General features: G+C 43.4%; 1 protein-coding gene across 1 annotated transcript in view; it reads left to right on the plus strand.

The window, feature by feature from the left end:
• The window catches only part of RSRC1 (arginine and serine rich coiled-coil 1), a 103,897-nt gene that overhangs the window by 43,434 nt on the left and 42,981 nt on the right, over positions 1 to 17,482 (plus strand). Inside the window, exon 6 of the mRNA XM_068200160.1 lies at positions 6,920 to 6,956. Within this exon, the coding sequence (XP_068056261.1) occupies positions 6,920 to 6,956 (37 nt within the window). The remainder of the gene's footprint in view (positions 1 to 6,919; positions 6,957 to 17,482) is intronic.

Here is a 17,482-nt window from a genome sequence, read left to right on the forward strand (position 1 = left end):
GCTGTAACTTGTGGTGTTTAGATTTTCCATGAAAGAAAGCTTGAATAGAAAGGAACATTTGCATGAGAAGTGTGAGAAAGAAGTTGTCTGACTTCTAGTGATGGGTTAGAAAAACAATCAAAAATCTGGGTTCTGCAGATAGAATAAGAAGTGATGGGTGAGTGGGTCCCTGGGTTTGAGGAAAGGGATTTTTGCTGGTTAATGAAATAAATAAAAAGGATGTGCAGCTCTGTATTGGTTATAGGTTGGATAAGCTGAGCTCAGTTCAGATATTAAATATAAATTTAGCTTTGTTCTCTGAACTGAGATCCGTGGGGATTAAAGAAAGGAGGAAAAAATAGCAAAAAAAGAGTAATTTGTTTCTAAAGTCAGTGTAGAAGCTTTGAATTGCCACTGTAGAATCCTTGAGGTTGGAAAAATCTCTAAGATCATAAATCCCAACCTTTAATTATGAATATGCAGTAATAGAATGAGATCTGTGCAATGGAACCAAGGCTGTGTCTTGTAATGTGAATTTTGAGCACTGAGCAAACGCTTGAAGAGTTTTATTCACAGGTCTTAGCGGAAAGTTGTGTGCCAGCAAGTAAGTTTAAAATACTTAATAAACTTCTACAAGATTTTCTCCTCTTGGGAAGAATTCATGGCACAGAGTCCTAGAAAAGAATTCCAAATAATTAATTCGGATAAATTGGAGGTTGCCTTGTTTCCTAGGCAGAGCGCCTTTAATTGGTAACTTGATTTTTACTGAATATTTAATGAGCAACTGGCAAATGTTTCCCTAAGCACAATTTTCATGAACATTTACTATTTTTTGAGCAGTTTATAATGAATTTAGACAAAGATGGAGCCGTTCAAACACGATGTTGTTCCAGTGTGCTGTGAAGCCTTTACCAAAGATTATTGGAGAACTTGTTTAATGTGCATAGAGAGTTTAAAAAAAAAAAACAACCCCAAACTAAACAGGCTTGAGGTTTCCTTGTGGGATTTTTTTTTTTTTTTTTTTTTTTATCACCAGACTGAGGGCCTGAAGGAATAGAGGAAGTGAATGGACACCAATGTATCCAAATATCTCATTTTGCCCAAAAGCAAGTGCCGGCAGATAAATGCCCATAAAGGGATTTCTTTCTTAAGCCCCATGGATTTTTTTTTTCTGCAACTTTTTGTGTGAGTTCGAAATGAAAACCATTCATCCAGTGCCCCAAAGAAGGGCCTTATTGAATGGAATAACAGTGTAATGTACCATTGAAGGCAGGATTGAAAGTGATTATCTTGTTAACTCTTGACAGTTACCGCCAGCTTGAAATAGAACTGGCAGGCTTGATTTGCAAATGAATTAGAGCTTTTTCATTTGGTGCCAGGATCATCTTTTTATATTCTGATATGACAGATGCTATGTTCCATGCTTTTGTTTCTCTTCACTCTTCTACTTGCAAATAAAAAACAAAAGATTATGATAGTAATTTTATTTGCATCTTTTCTCTAGGAGTTTATTCTTTGTCTCGAAGTTTTTAATCTTATATTTTTTTCAAGAATTTGTTTAAGAATAGTATTGTTCCCGCAGAATAAAATTTCATTAGGTTAAGTACAGTAGTAATTGGGTGAATGAGGGGGATTTAGAAGCTTTCAGCAAATGGAAAATTGATTGTACTCAAATTGTTTTAGTGCTTAGAACATTTAAATTTCCTCCCTGACTTACACTTGCATTTAATATTCCTCAGTACCAGGAGCAGAGGAGAAGCTCACGTTTCCAAGATTTCTGCTAATGGCAGCACACGTGTAATTAGTGGCAGCCTCAGTGCTGTGTTTATATTCTGCAGCCATCCCAACACAGATGGGGAGGTGTTGGGTATGATAATTACTGTGCTCTCCCTCTATGTTCCTCATTAACCTGTAAGACTCTCTACCAGTCCGGAGAGTTTTTCCCATAGTTGTGCTTCCCAGGACTGGAACTTGCTGGGCTTTGTTTAATATTCAGCCCAGCCTTGTGGGCATTTCCACTGCTGGGCTCGCTGCTACTTCTGTAATCTGGTTTGTTCTTTGGGGCTAATTAGCAGCACTTCCGACTGCCACTGATGTCCATTATGGAAATGTTTTCCTACACTTTCACCTACAGGATGTGTTTTAATTGAATATCTACTAAATAATATTACAGAGAAGGTAAACCAGGCCAAAGTTGCCTAATTTATTTAAGGCTGGTTAACAGAGATGGTGACATTCCAGAGCCTGATGTTTAATTGCCTGTGTTTGCTGGGAATGCAAACAGGGAGGAACAAGGTTTCATTCCTGGTGAAGGGAACAGGAGTAGAAATCCCACCCAGCCAAGCCAAAGCCAGGGAAAAAAAACTAGCCAAAACCAGGGAAAAAACCAGCCAAAGCCAGGGAAAAAAAACCAGCCAAAACCAGGGAAAAAACCAGCCAAAACCAGGGAAAAAACCAGCCAAACCAAAACCATCCAAAGCCAGGGAAGAACCAACCAAACCCCACTCCAAGCAGGAAAACTCCAAAGACTTGCACGTTGTGATGCCCTTGGAATCACCAGGTTGAGCTGAGGAGTGGCTTTAAGGCAACCAGGACAGAGGAATCAGCTTTGGTCATTTATGGGATTTTCATCCCTGACCTGAAGCCTCCCTGAAACAAAACCAGGAGACTTTGGGTGGTTGTTTTGTCTCTTGTGATTTATGGGGTTTTCATACCTGACCTGAAGCCTCTGTAAAGCAAAACTAGATTTTGGGTAGTTGTTTTGTCTCTTGTTGGCCTGAGAAATACATGCAAAGAAATGCAGTATTTTTGTAGGGTCTGCTTGAAAATACTGCTTTTACCATCACTCTATTTTGGGGTTTTCCCTCTCTGTTTAGTTTCAGTATTGATGGTGTATAAAATCTTGGATTTTACTCTCTGAGCCAGGGTTATTATATATTTCCCCCTCTTGAATATTTGATGAGGTCTCTTGGGTACTGATTTTCCTTCTCTCTAGGATAACATGTTATGGAAATCGTTTCACCTTGTGTCCTGTGTAAAGTCCTGGTTTTAGCATGATTCAGTTTGGTTTGCACCATGTTCCTTGGCACTTCCAAGGGATTCCAGTGTGTTTGTGTGGGGGCTGGCTTTGGCTTTCCCTCCTGCTTTTGCTAAGTGACCTTCATAGGCTCTTCCTGAGGTCTTTGTTGCATTTGAATTTATTAGTAATTGGCCAAACTTCCTACTGGTTTTTCCCGAGATAAATTCTTTGGATTATTGGAGGGACCCACCCCAACACCACCAGGTTTGGAGTCTTCACACTCCAGGATCAGCTCCAGATCATTTGAAGTTGGTGCTTGGTAAGAACAAAACAACACTGCACGCTTCAAAAAAATAAAATATAATGGATGCTTTTCCTATCAGAGTATGGGATTCCCAAACCATTTGCTCCTCTTGATGAGTTTGTTGTGCAGGGAAGATTGGAAAGAGCAGCAAAAAATGACAAACTCGGCAATGTCTCATCTTGGGATATCCTGAGGTAGAAATAAAGTTGTGTGATCCCATGAAAATCTAATTCTCAGGAGCCCTGCACCCTCCAGAGGCCCTTTGACCTGAATTTTCCTCTAATGTCCATGTAGGTATAAATAACCCCTAGGATTATCCTGGCTTCTCACCCCAAATCTATGGCAAAACCAATTATCCACTATTAATTAACTGTGTATTAGTTCTACAGTTCTTGTGTGGAACTGCTGTAAATTCACTGGAAAGTACATTGTATGTGAAATTTTAAGCTTTTTTATAATACCTGAATAGGATATTTTGAGGACAGTGCACATTTTTCAGCTCCCTTGATTAATGATTAGTTTGATACAGGGAGTATTTTTAGGAACATGAATATGGTCCAGGTTAAAATCATGATTTCAGCAAGTGCTAGGGAATATTTTTAATTTAATTTGCTGGCAAAAGAAGCTCACACCACCTCAGTTACTGTGAGTTAAAGTAATCCCAAACCTGGCAAAACCTGGAGAATCCCAGAATGGTTTGGGTTGGAAGGGACCTTAAAACTCCTCCAGTTCCACCCCCTGCCATGGGCAGGGATGGAACTTCCTTAATTGAGTTCCCAGCCTCTTGCTGCAGCTCCCTGATGACCAGGATTCAGATGGAGCTGGAATTTTTTCCCCTGGCATTGCTGAAACGTTTGGATGAGCCTGACTATGGTATTTCCTGGGTTTAATGGATGACTTTAAATATATGCATGTCAAGTGGTGTTTCACTGCAAATCCTTGACTAAAGTGGGGAAAAATTCCAGAGCTTCTCTGATGGAAAAAGGAGAACTCAGGAATAAAATCCAACTTGCCTAGTGAACCAAAGAAATTAAGGTGCTGCACTGGAGAGGGTATGAGAAGGAAATACATTGGGAAGTCTGGGGTATGAAATGGAGTGAAACATAATTACCTGGTAATGATACCAAATTAATGCAACTTGATTGTTTCTTTTATGTTGTGAGCATTGGAATGTTGGATGTGCATAAAGCTGCTCCTGGCTTTTATTTGTGGTGTTTAATGGTTTAAAATTCTGCGGGCACTCAAGGCTAAGTGGGAGACTGAGCTGTGGCCACAGGTCTGATTTTGCCTAAAACATATGAAATGTTGTATTAATGGGAGCCTTATTTGTATAAATTATGATACTAATAATAGAATTTAAATATGTGATTATTTCACATAGTTATGCAAATATGACACATTTTATAATATAATTTATAGTATGTATTTAAAATATTTAATTATTAGATATACTTATATAAATATAAGGATGATTATGTAATATAATTTATAGTATAGATAATGTAGTATAGAATAGAGTGCAGAATATAATTGCATAAGATCTCGAATGTAATCTATTGGCTAACTAAAAGATAAAACCCTGCCATAGCCTGGCTGATTGATGCCCAGCAGCCTCAGGCTGGGAAGAGGTTTTCATTGGAAGTGACAGGTGCCCCAAGGTTTATTTAGGACAAGCTCAGCCTTGTCCTGGTTAGTTTGATAACGTTTTCCTTATGGATGTTCCAGCAGTGCATTTCCTGCGTTAGGGCCTTGTGTTACACCAATATTCCTGTCTGGGCTGCCTCAACTACAAATTGGCTGAACAGCCCGTGACACTTTTTCAATATTATTACATTAAACCAAGTGGATTTTGATTGATAACCTAATATTCAACTAATGCAAAACATCAATCATGGCAAGTATATTAATTATTTAATATTGCAGCCTAATTCAGGAATCGATGTGCTGCAGGAGGGGAAGGGAAACTCGCTGTTCCCAGAAGGTTTGAGACAGGGCATGATTAAAAAACAGCCCCACCAAGCCCTGCTCTGCTCCCGTGTGTGGGTTCGATACAAATCTTTATTCATTTGCCAATAATCTCCTCACATTTTCCACTTCAGGACCGTTTTTATCAGTTTTGAGGCCTGGGATTGAATTAGGGCTGCTTTCAGCACGGGCTGAGGGAGGTGCACAGATATTGATGGCAGGGATGGGGCTGGCCTGGGAGCTCCTCCACCCTGCCCTGCATCCCCTTCCCCGAGCACCCCAACCCTCAAGGGCCCGGTGGGACCTCCAGAAGGGATCATGGAATGCTCTGGGTGGGAAGGGGGATTCAATCCCATCCATCCCAGCCCTGCCATGCCAGGGACACCTTCCACTGTCCCAGGTGCTCCAGCCCCAGTGTCCAGCCTGGCCTTGGACATTCCAGGGATCCAGGGGCAGCCCCAGCTGCTCTGGGAATCCCAGCCCAGCCAGGAATTCCCAATTCCCAATGTCCCACCCATCCCTGCCCCTGGCAGTGGGAGCCATTCCCTGGGTCCTGTCCTCCATCCCTTGTCTCCAGTCCCTCTCCAGCTCTCCTGGAGCCCCTTCAGGCCCTGGCAGGGCTCTGAGCTCTCCCTGGATCCTCCTCCTTGGGATCTCCAAAACTGGGATAAATCCTGTAGGGCTGAGAAAAAGAAATTCTTCTTTCAAAGTCAAACAGGAAACGTACTTTTTTTTTCCCTCTCTCACTTCATTAATGACATTTAAATAAAAAAAGGCATAGCAGATTTTTGGAAAAGCTTTAGGAAATGGTAACTAATTAGCAATTTGAGTACTAGTAATTAGTAATACTGTAGTGTTAACTGGTTCCCTGCAGTCCTCACGGGCTGGTTTCTCCTTGTGTGCTGTGGCAATGACCCACCTTCCCAGAGGTGCTGCTGGAATTAGGGGAACCTGGAGCTGATGGGAGCAGGAACCATCTCCTTGTCTGGTGGGTTGGGATTTGGGGAATTTTTAATTTGTTTTCCATTGAATTTCATCCTTTTTTCCCATAGCAGGATATGTTAAGGATAAGTTTTACCTCTGAATTTTTGCTTTTCAGAGGTTTTAATGGGATACCTTGGTCCATTTATTTTTTTTTTTTTTTTGTAGCTGCCTTTATGTAAAATTCTTCCCATTTTCCCTCTGTACATTTGTACTTTTTGCAGCTTTCAGGGACTGGGTGCCCAGCTCCAGCATGGCTGCCACGAGCCATGGAATTAATCACAATTCCTTCTCCCCATCACCTTGGAAAGGGGCAGGGGATTTCATTGTGGGAGTGGTGGCAAAGCAGAACCAGGAAGGCACCAAATGTGGATTTGATAAACAGCCCCATGCCCTGGCCTGGCTGATTCTTTCCAGTGTAAATAGTGGGATAATTAGATTAAAAATGTTGATTTTAAATGTGTAGGGCTGGTGCTGTCTGAGGGTTGAATTCTGCCATTGAGCATTAGGATAATCAATATTTTTTTAGGTGTTACAGGTAAATATATGTATTAAAATTAAAAATTTGACACACTGGAGAAATTACCCAGCTTTGCCATTTCAGAGTTAAACAGAAATTGTTGCAGACAAGGGTTTAGCAACTATTTAGAACTTTTGTTCTTCTCTTACAGGGACTCTGCAAACATCAAAGCTGGATTAGAACATCTGGTAAGTTTTAATTTTCTCTTGAACATTTGCATCATCTTTGATATCTGCATTCCAAATGAACACTTTTGAATGAGCTTTGAATACCTTGAATTGAGAAAGTCAACCATTTCCCAGAGGGTCAGGCTACTGTTATTATGTGAAGGCACTCACATTTTCATTTATCTCCCCATTTCAAGGGAATTTTAATTTTTTTAAATTACTTTTTTTTGATGTCGAGATGAAATAAACTGGACTACAATCCTTGGATTGATGATTGCCTTAATTATAAACAAAAATTGTTTGGTGTTGGATTTTTGGCATATCCTGATCTGAAAACAACAAACTTGTGATTAAAAAAAAAAGTATATTAAAAAAAAGCGAGCCAGGGACACAATCAAATATTGCATGCATAAATATGGTGTGTTTGAGTCATTTGGAGGCTTTGAAAGAAGTGCACAGCTTTGTGTTTTCTCTTGTCTTTGCTTTATGAATAATGGATTGACTTAAATTCCATTTAGGGCTGCAGTAGGAAATAATAATTGAGGTGCAAAATATTTCTGGTTTAAGTAAACATATTAAACCCACAAGTGATGGCAAGCCAGGCTTAGCATTAAAAACTCATCAGTTGATCAAAACTGGGGAAAATAAAATCTTGTCACAAGTCAGAAGCTGGTTGAGCCTCACATGTCGGTACCAGCAGTCAGTAGAACATTAAATAGTCCATGTAAAGTGATTATTAAATCCCATTAAATTAAAATATTCACTATTAATGGCACATCCATCCTGAGAAGGGTTTAATTTTTTCATGGACTATCTAAATAATCCCTGCTCTTCCATAGTGCTGTGAAAAACATTGTGTGTCTCATTGGACAGAATTGCTTTCCTCTTCTTGCTTCCCATTCTGGGAATCACTTGGGAAGGATTTGGAGGAGCTCGGGCACCAATATCTCCTTGGAGTGCCAGAGGGGTGGAGAGGATGGAGATCCTGGTGGGGTGGAAAAGATGGAGTTTGTGGTGGGATGGAGATCCTGGTGGGGTGGAGAGGGTGGAGATCCTGGTGGGGCGGAGAGGATGGAGAATCCTGGTGGGGTGGAGAGGATGGAGATTGTGGTGGGATGGTGTTCATGGTAGGATGGAGATTGTGGTGGGATGGAGATCCTGGTGGGGTGGAGAGGGTGGAGATCCTGGTGGGATGGAAAAGATGGAGTTTGTGGTGGGATAGAGATCCTGGTGGGGTGGAAAGGATGGAGATCGTGGTGGGATGGTGTTCATGGTAGGATGGAGATTGTGGTGGGGTGGAAAGGATGGAGTTTGTGGTGGGATGGAGATCCTGGTGGGGTGGAAAGGATGGAGATCGTGGTGGAATGGTGTTCATGGTAGGATGGAGATTGTGGTGGGGTGGAAAGGATGGAGTTTGTGGTGGGATGGAGATCCTGGTGGGGTGGAGAGGATGGAGATCCTGGTGGGGCAGAGAGGATGGAGTTTGTGGTGGGATGGAGATCCTGGTGGGGTGTAGAGGATGGAGATCCTGGTGGGGTGGAAAGGATGGAGTTTGTGGTGGGATGGAGATCCTGGTGGGGCGGAGAGGATGGAGTTTGTGGTGGGATGGAGATCCTGGTGGGGTGGAAAGGATGGAGATCGTGGTGGGATGGTGTTCATGGTAGGATGGAGATTGTGGTGGGGTGGAAAGGATGGAGTTTGTGGTGGGATGGAGATCCTGGTGGGGTGGAAAGGATGGAGATCGTGGTGGAATGGTGTTCATGGTAGGATGGAGATTGTGGTGGGGTGGAAAGGATGGAGTTTGTGGTGGGATGGAGATCCTGGTGGGGTGGAAAGGATGGAGATCGTGGTGGAATGGTGTTCATGGTAGGATGGAGATTGTGGTGGGGTGGAAAGGATGGAGTTTGTGGTGGGATGGAGATCCTGGTGGGGTGGAGAGGATGGAGATCCTGGTGGGGCAGAGAGGATGGAGTTTGTGGTGGGATGGAGATCCTGGTGGGGTGTAGAGGATGGAGATCCTGGTGGGGTGGAAAGGATGGAGTTTGTGGTGGGATGGAGATCCTGGTGGGGCGGAGAGGATGGAGTTTGTGGTGGGATGGAGATCCTGGTGGGGTGGAAAGGATGGAGATCGTGGTGGGATGGTGTTCATGGTAGGATGGAGATTGTGGTGGGGTGGAAAGGATGGAGTTTGTGGTGGGATGGAGATCCTGGTGGGGTGGAGAGGATGGAGATCCTGGTGGGGCAGAGAGGATGGAGTTTGTGGTGGGATGGAGATCCTGGTGGGGTGGAAAGGATGGAGATCGTGGTGGGATGGTGTTCATGGTAGGATGGAGATCCTGGTGGGGTGGAAATGGTGGAGATTGTGGTGGGGTGGAGATCCTGGCACAGTTCTCAGGAGCTCCCCCTTTCTAAAGGTGCCCTGTGAAATGTGTTGAGAATCATCAAATGCAATAAAGAGCAGAGTTCTCGGAGCAGTTGGAAAATCCATCGTTTGCTGCTTCCAGGGGTGTCTCACTTGTGAGTTAAATCCCTTAAATAAATTTCAGGAAGGTTTTGTTGCCCTGCTGCTGGCAGGGAGTTGTCATCCAGTGGCTTCCTGGGATTTTCCTTGTGCCTTATAAAGCTGCTCCCCTCCTGACAGATTGACCATGGCTGGGGCTTGGTCTAAATCAGGGTTTCTGCCACAGCAGGAGCTGCAGGGCTGATTTATAGCAACAAATATTCCCAGAGGTGGGAAGGAAGAGGCTCTGTGGGCTGGAGTAGCCTGGGGAGGTGGGAAGCAGGAAAAGAGTTCAGTGGGGTTCAGGGTTTCTCTGGGACTGGGGCAAAAGGTACTGGAAATATTCCCTGTGGAATGATGATGCTTGAAGTGCTTTATGGGTTAACTCACAATAATTTGGAATGAAATTAATTGGCTGCTTTGTATTTAGAATCCCAGAACTGGGCAGGAAGGGACCTTAAAGATCTTTTGGAAGGGATCTTAGAGATCTCATTCCACCCCCTACCATGGACAGGGAACATTTCCCTGAAAGATCTGTCAAAAACCTCTGGATTTGAGACTTTTTTCTGTTTTCCCTTTGATCTTAGAAAATCTGTCCTGGGAATGGGTGCTCAAGGAAACAAACCGTTTCCAAAGGCACCCACAGGTAGGAATATTTGTGCTGGAAACTGTTCTATACCTCAGCATTTTGTTCATAAAGACTTTTTGGACTCCAGTAAATTATAGGGATATTCCTCCAAAGATTTAAGCCACATGATTCCAGCTCTACAGCTTTAATTCCTGCATCTCCAAATGCTTGTAAGGAAGTTTTTCCCACCTTAAGAGTCTTTATCTTGATTTGATAATCTGTTATTGGGTCCCTTCTGTAAAAAAAGGGTGTTCTACAATTTGGGATTTACAAGAGACTGGACTGACAGGACACAGGGAATGGCTTCAAACTGAAAGGAGTAGGTTTAGATGGAATTCTGGGAAGGAATTCCTGGCTGGGAGGGTGGGCAGAGGCCCTGGCACAGGGTGCCCAGAGCAGCTGTGGCTGCCCTGGGATCCCTGGCAGTGCCCAAGGCCAGGCTGGACAGGGCTGGGAACACCTGGGACAGTGGGAGGTGTCCCTGCCATGGCAGGGGTGGCACTGGATGGGCTTTAAGGTTCATGTATTTCTTTGATCTAGTCAACCAAAAAAAAAACCCCAAACCCCAACCAAGAACCCTTCTCCTTTATTCGGTGTTAATATTTGTTCAGGTATTTATTTTCATGAAATGTCAGTGTTTATGTCCTGGCTGGCACTGGCTTTTCCAGGCAGTTTGGTTGCAGTGCTGGCCCCTCACTGCTCGTGGCTCTCTGAGTTTCTCACCTGTGGTGTCACAGCTCCGTGGCCCTCGGGTGGCCACCAGACAGTGACGTCTGGCAGAGTCCTTGGCTTCCTAACAAGCTGTGGACCCAGCAGCCAATTATTTGTGTTCACAAACAATTAATTAACGCTCTTAATATGAGTAATTATGTTTATCTTGCTGTCCTGGCAAAATTCCATGCTGGTCAATTATGCTCTGCAGGCTTGGATTGTCTCTTCTGTCTCTCTTGAATTGTGTCTGTTTGTTCCATTCTGGGAGGAAGGGAGTGAAGGTTGGGGGTGGAGAGGTTTTCCTCCTATGGCCAAAGCGACATTTGTGTCCAGGGACATTCCAGATTTCCCTTTGGATGGGCTGGAGAGCCACTGAGTGTCCAGCTGGATGCACCAGCTTGGAAGGTGCTTTTTGAGGAGCAGTGCTGGCTCTGGCTGTGTCCCCCAGTGAGAGGGGGCCCCCAGTGTCCCCAACCCATCAGGTGCCGGTGGCTGACGGACCCTCTGGCTGTGCCAGGGTCAGCATCCCAAACATTGCCCTGGCTCAGCAGCAGCCTGTCTCCTGGAAGTCTTTGCAGCTCCTTCCGGAGCTCTGGATCAGGTTCATATCAGGTAATCACACTGCGGAAGATCAATGGCTTATGCATATCCATGGGAAAAGCAGCTTGTTTGGCTCCGTCTGCCTGGGGGGATGAAATCCAGGCTGCTCCTGCAGAGGGGCTCCGTGCATCCGAGGATCTGAGGAGATCTCCCTGCAGTGAGCGTGTATGGAATTCGTGTGCACGCGCCACTTTTACTTGTTCGGAGCTTTTGCTGCTGCTCGTTGCAGATGTGAATCAAACAGCAGTGCGACCGAACCGTTAGAGGCAGAGCGTTTTCATGGCAGAATACTCGAAGGCTTGCGGCAGTTTGTTGTTCCAACGGCGACAAATTTTGTGGAAACTTTGTAAGAGAAGCGAGTTTTACCTTGTCACTTCCCATTACCAGCGGGCTCTGAAACCAGAGCCGCCCCACATAAAACAGCACTTTAATGTCTCCGTGCCTTTATTAAAAAGTAAACTTTGATCACTCTCATTTACCACCGAGGCTGAGGTACCTCCCCCACCCTTGGCTGCGGGGGGGACCCCGTGACCTTCCACCCCCGTGACCTTTGTGCCTTTATTTTCCTTTCCCTTTGTCGCCCCGCTCATATTTACCCCATAAATTCGTTTGACTGCCGTTCTCCGCCGTAAATTCGGAGAGGCCGACGGGAGCGTGCCCAGTTCCCGCTCTGCAGGCGGAGGAGAGCAGCGATCAGCTGAAGTAAATAACGCTGTAAAATATAAAGAGTGTGATTTTCCCTGGCATCTGCATAAAACCCCCGGCACGTGCGGGTGTTGTTTCCAATCGCGCCGGCGGTTTGTTCGCAATTCCCGTAATTTGATCGTGGCTGATGAAAAGCTGACAAGATTTCCACAGCGCCCCATTAGATGAAAGCAGCATGAAACCAGAGGTTAATCTGCAAACAGATTTTCCTGCTTATTACTCTAATGATTCCATCAGATTTGATGTAGCAGGCTGCGAGGCGTCTCTCGGCAGCAACAGTGTGCTCGGGTTTGATCTCGGTGCTCATTAAATGATGGAGTAATTTGGGTGACCTCTGCCCAGGTGCACATCTCCTCATAATTGCAAGGCATTCTGATGGGGAAATTACCGGCGAGAACCCCGAGTATTCATCCCGCTTTCCGAGTGGAAAAACTAACAAAAGAAATATTGCATTAATTTTCAAATGATGATATTACATTTAGTGCCTGGGCCCCATATATCAAAATCTGAGAACTGCTCAGTTACTCGCTGCTCTTAATCTTAATGGTATCTGTGGATGTCAAGGGCATGGAGGAAATTAAATCGGAAAGTGCAGATAGACCTAAGAAGACATTATCTCTTGATGATTGCAGTTTTGATAGGTATTTCAGTGAATTTCATTTTCGCAGAATGGTGGAAGATGAGTTAGCCACCAGATTTTCTCATTTTTCTTCCCCGTGATTTATGTGAGTTGAGTATAAAACTTTTTATGGGAGTGCAGTTACGGCGGATGAGAGGTAAATTAATGCACTGGGTTTCCATCTCGGCCCCGCGCGCGATTGTCAGAGCTGTACATACGTAATGGGGTCCATCATTATTCAGGGTTGTTTACATTCAAAATATGTAATGAAATCTGTTCAGAATAATGAGGGAAATAAAAGTTTAGAAAATTGTAAAGGTCATGAAGTTTGAGAAATGATGCAATGCTCCCAAAATAACATTTAGGCAATATAAATTACATTATTATGCACCAACTCTGCCTTATAGAGACATGAAGATAAAGTGCTTTCGACGAGTAAAATGCTGTTAGTGCTCTCTGAAGTATGAGAATGTGTAAAATGTTTCTGATTTCATATTCTGGTTTTGTGCATATTGTGGAAAAATATATAAAGGAACTTTATGGAGGGCAGTGGCTGCTTTGCTATCCCCAAGTTTAAGTGCATTTCCTGGGAGGCTTTTCTCCAGCAAACAAACACTTTGGCAGAAGTGTAATTGATTTTTAATCTAATTACTGAGGCCACCAGCAAATTCATCTTTCTGGGGGGGGGGTCTTGCTCCTCTTCTTTTGGGGATTTTGCGTGGAGATCTTTGATCTGAATGTATTTTATTGCAGATACTGAAGAGGGATCTTGGCACAATACTGAGATGAAGCATAAATTTGCCCAACTATCTGTGGTCTGCACCTAAAATACAAATCTCTGCACCCTGGTTTTATGCAGGTGCTCCTCAGAATAATTATGTTTTGCCCTGCACGTTTTATATTGTACTTATTTGTCAGAAGAAGCAGCCAAAAGCGTGAAACACAAGTCATTTTTGGAAAAGTTAAACCTGCAGATCTGTGCCAGCCCAAAAAATGGTGCAGTGGGGGTGAGTTGATCATTGAATCTGAGAGCAAAGAGAAAATGCACTTTTATTCAAAGTATATAATCTTGATTGAGTGCAGGTTAATTCCTGTGTAATTAGGCATGATTTGGGGTAGGTTATCAGATTATTTTGAAACTGGGTGCTGATTTAGAACCCACGGGATCCTTGTGATATCTGAAATGCTTTACTTTTTTTTTTTTCGATTATTTTTCAATTGCTGCATTTCAATGCAAAGATTCCAAAGGGGATGGGATTCCCTTTTCCTGAAAAATTCTAATTTGTTTAGAGAAAATTCCTCACTTAGTGGAAAAAGTAAAGCAGTAATCAAAGTATTGACTGCTCCTTTTGTTAATTAATCTCTGTTACCTGTTGGTTGAGCTCCTGTTTTTCCAGCCAGTCCAACCTTGGCTGGAGCTGTTTCCAAAGCAGTTTATGATGTGTTAATTAAAATTTTTCATTTCAGAACCTGCATTTATCTGCTGCTATTTTTATGTTCTCCCACATCTTTGTTGCAACATAATGCAGCAGAAGTTTGAAACAATGATAAAAGATAAAAATCCATATTTATGAGTTAAATATTATTAATTGTATATATTTTATAAAGGTGTGGGGGTCATTCTACCTTTAATTTTTAAAGGTTAAATTAGGAAATAGATGAACTTATAGAATAATGACTGGATGATGTTGATACAAAAACCTCTGTTCTGTCAGCTCCTTATCAGAATGTTGAAATTTTTGGTAGTTGGGGCTATATTTCCATGCAAATGTAAATCTAAGGGATGATATTCCAGGCTGCAAGGAAATAAATAGAGGGGAGGTAATTTTTTAGCCTTTAGTGCAATATTATCCATATTTCCTCTCTTATTAAAGAACCCACACAGAGTTTTATGACTGTGTAAGTTTAACACTTCCAGGATTTTTTCCTTTTAAAAAGACCTGGATTTACAGATTATTTTTTTTTAAACCTTAATTACAACTCTCTTTCTTTCTGCTGAGTATTTAATCCATTTTGCTGTATCCACTCCCAGCAGGAAGGCCTTTTTCCTTGCTTTTTCTCAGGAATATTCACTGCAATGAATACATTGTTGTTTTCTGGTCCTTTTAAAGGAGCTCTTGCTGCAAAAACTGCTTTAAATTCCAAAAATCCCGTCCGTGTGCCCGAGCCACCCGGGCTATTTGCCGCAGCCATTCCCTCCTGCCTTTGATTTGCTTCCAGTAATCCATTGTTGCTTATTCCTGACATTTTGGGTTGGTTTCAGTGGAAACAAGATGGGATTTTTCCACCCACCTGGTGTTGCAGGGTTCTCTGGAGATCCTGGGTTGAAACCTGCCCTGCTCTGGGAAGTGGCTCCTGTTGAAGTGGAGGGAAATTAAAAATCCACAATTAAAGTTAGCAAATCCAGATGTTTTGGTGGCCATGTGTGTCCTGGATGAGAGGGGGGAGAGGATTTGGGGAATCCTCAGCTCTCAGCTCAAAGTGCTGCTGCTGTTTGGGGGCATTTTAAGGTGTTCTCCCTCTGATCCTAAATTTGAGTGAAAATGCCCTCGGATGGAAAGCTCGGAGTCCGAAGATCCTGTGGTGTTTTAGCAGGAAATTTGGGCATTCCGTTCAGAGCTGGGATTTTGTAGTTCTGCCTCATTTAGTTCCTCACTGGGCTCTGAATTTCTGGATTGGGCCTTGTCAGCGCTGGCTCTCTCCTTCCCAATTTTGGCAAATTGGCAGTCTCGGAGGAGGAGAACTCTGGGGAAGTTTTCTGTCCTTTCTGTCAAGGTTCAGGTGTTTTTTCCTGGCTCTGGCTGGAGGAGCCACATTCCATACCCAGGTTTTCCCTTCACTGTGGTGTTGGTGTCCAGTTAAGATGGACTCTTCTCTTCATCACTGGTCATATTTTCTTGGGCCTTTACATAAATTGAAATTTCAGGTTTTCTGCCCGTTGTTCTGGTTAATGATTTGCCTTTCCTAATTAGTCCATTCCTGATGCTGGAGTCTTTATTTCTGTTGAAATACCAAGAGCATCTGTGCATTCCATGGACGGAAATTGCCATTATTCCATGTTTTACATGATTTTTCTCCACTTGTGGTTTACTTTGATAAATTTAAGATGATTTTTTTTGGGAGCAGGTGGATCTGTATCCAGTCAGGACAATTCTACCATAGCCTATTCCTGAGTGGTGGTGTTGATTAATTGTATCAGAGGAAAAACTCAGACATAAATATAATTTTACTGTCCAATCTTTTCAACAGATTTATGTCTGAAAATGCAGGGGTTTAATTCAAATAGTGCCAGATGTGCTTATTATATTTCTGTGCTATTAATTCAGATTAGGAATTCTTCTGTGGGATTTTATTTTTATGTTTTTAATGTGAAAACCATTCCTCTGTCAATCTGGAATTTGCCGCCCTCAAAGACTTATATAAGGAAAAGATGACAACTGCAAATTTTCAATCTCCTTTGGTTTTGTTTTATTTTTTAGTATTTTATTCTCCTGTGAAGTGTCTTCTTATACAAATAAGTATTTTCAGTTTCTTTGGTAATTATTTTTTTTAATCACCCAAAGAGAAGTAAATGGCAGGAAAGGAATCCAGCATTCCTATGATAAACCTGTCCCACAGTCTTTTCCATAATTTGATCAAACTCTGTTTAAAAACTGGCTGGGTTTAGGCTCCTTTGTTGCTCTCTCCTGTTGGGATTTGCTGGAAGTGGGATGGATAAATATTGCAGGTGAAGGCAGGCCCCTGACTTACAGAATAGATTCAAATGTAATTTTGGGTGTATCCTGAATTGCCTAAATACCTGTCTGTTTGATTTCTGCCTTGGTTCTTCTCCTCACTGACACCTGAGGTCTCCTTTTTGCTGCCCGCGGCCCCGAACTGGGGATTTCCTGAACTGGTGCTGGTTTCTGGGACTGCAGCGAGGCAGAGGAGTTCTCCCAGTGGGAACTGCATTTCTCCCACTCTGGGCTGCTGTTACCACTGCAGCTGGCCAGGCCTGCCAGCCTCCTGCAGCCCAAACTGGGGCATTTCTGTGTAAATTGGATGGGATGTTGGCGCTCCCACACCCCCCCTGCAGCTGGAACACCGTTCCAGTCTCACAGCATTCCTGGCAGCAGTGGGATTTGACTGGTCAGTGCCCTGGTTACTGATCTGCGTGTCTGACCCAGGACTGGGATCACAGCTCTTGGCACGTCCATGGAAACACCAGCTGCTCTTCCCAAGCCATCCGTGTGTGTGGGGAGTGGTGGAATGGGCTCCCACACGGTGGGCTCTGGCTCTTTCTCCAGGGCCCTTAGGCGGTCCCTGAATGGGATTTCTTGTCCTTTTCCTCTCCTTCCTCCGGGTGAATTCCAGCCACGTAACACCAGAACCCCTGGATTCATCCCTGCTAAACAATTCCCTTCATCCCACCCAACCACAGCCTCTCTTAGGCCTCATTCCCCTGGGGAAACCTCTCTTTTACCTCCACTTGGGAATTTCTCTTGTGTTCTCAGCCTTGCCAACTTCCCTTCTTCCTGGAATTCATTCCAAACATTTGCTGTAGTTTCTGACCTGCTTTGGGATTATCCCCAGTAGTTTTGGGTAGCCACCCCCTCAGACAGCTGGGGAATGTGTGTTTGCTTTGCTCTTTTTCTTGTTACTCTTCTCCTTAACCTTTTTTTGAGCTCATCAAGCATTGGAAAGGTCAGATAAATGTCCCCAGGAAAGGCATGAGAGGATGGAGTTAAAGCAGGAGGATGGATTTGTGCTCTGATGAGGAGTTAGTAATTACTGTTTATTTACTG

Source organism: Anomalospiza imberbis, chromosome 10 (assembly GCF_031753505.1).
Source record: "Anomalospiza imberbis isolate Cuckoo-Finch-1a 21T00152 chromosome 10, ASM3175350v1, whole genome shotgun sequence".
Taxonomy (NCBI): domain Eukaryota; kingdom Metazoa; phylum Chordata; class Aves; order Passeriformes; family Viduidae; genus Anomalospiza; species Anomalospiza imberbis.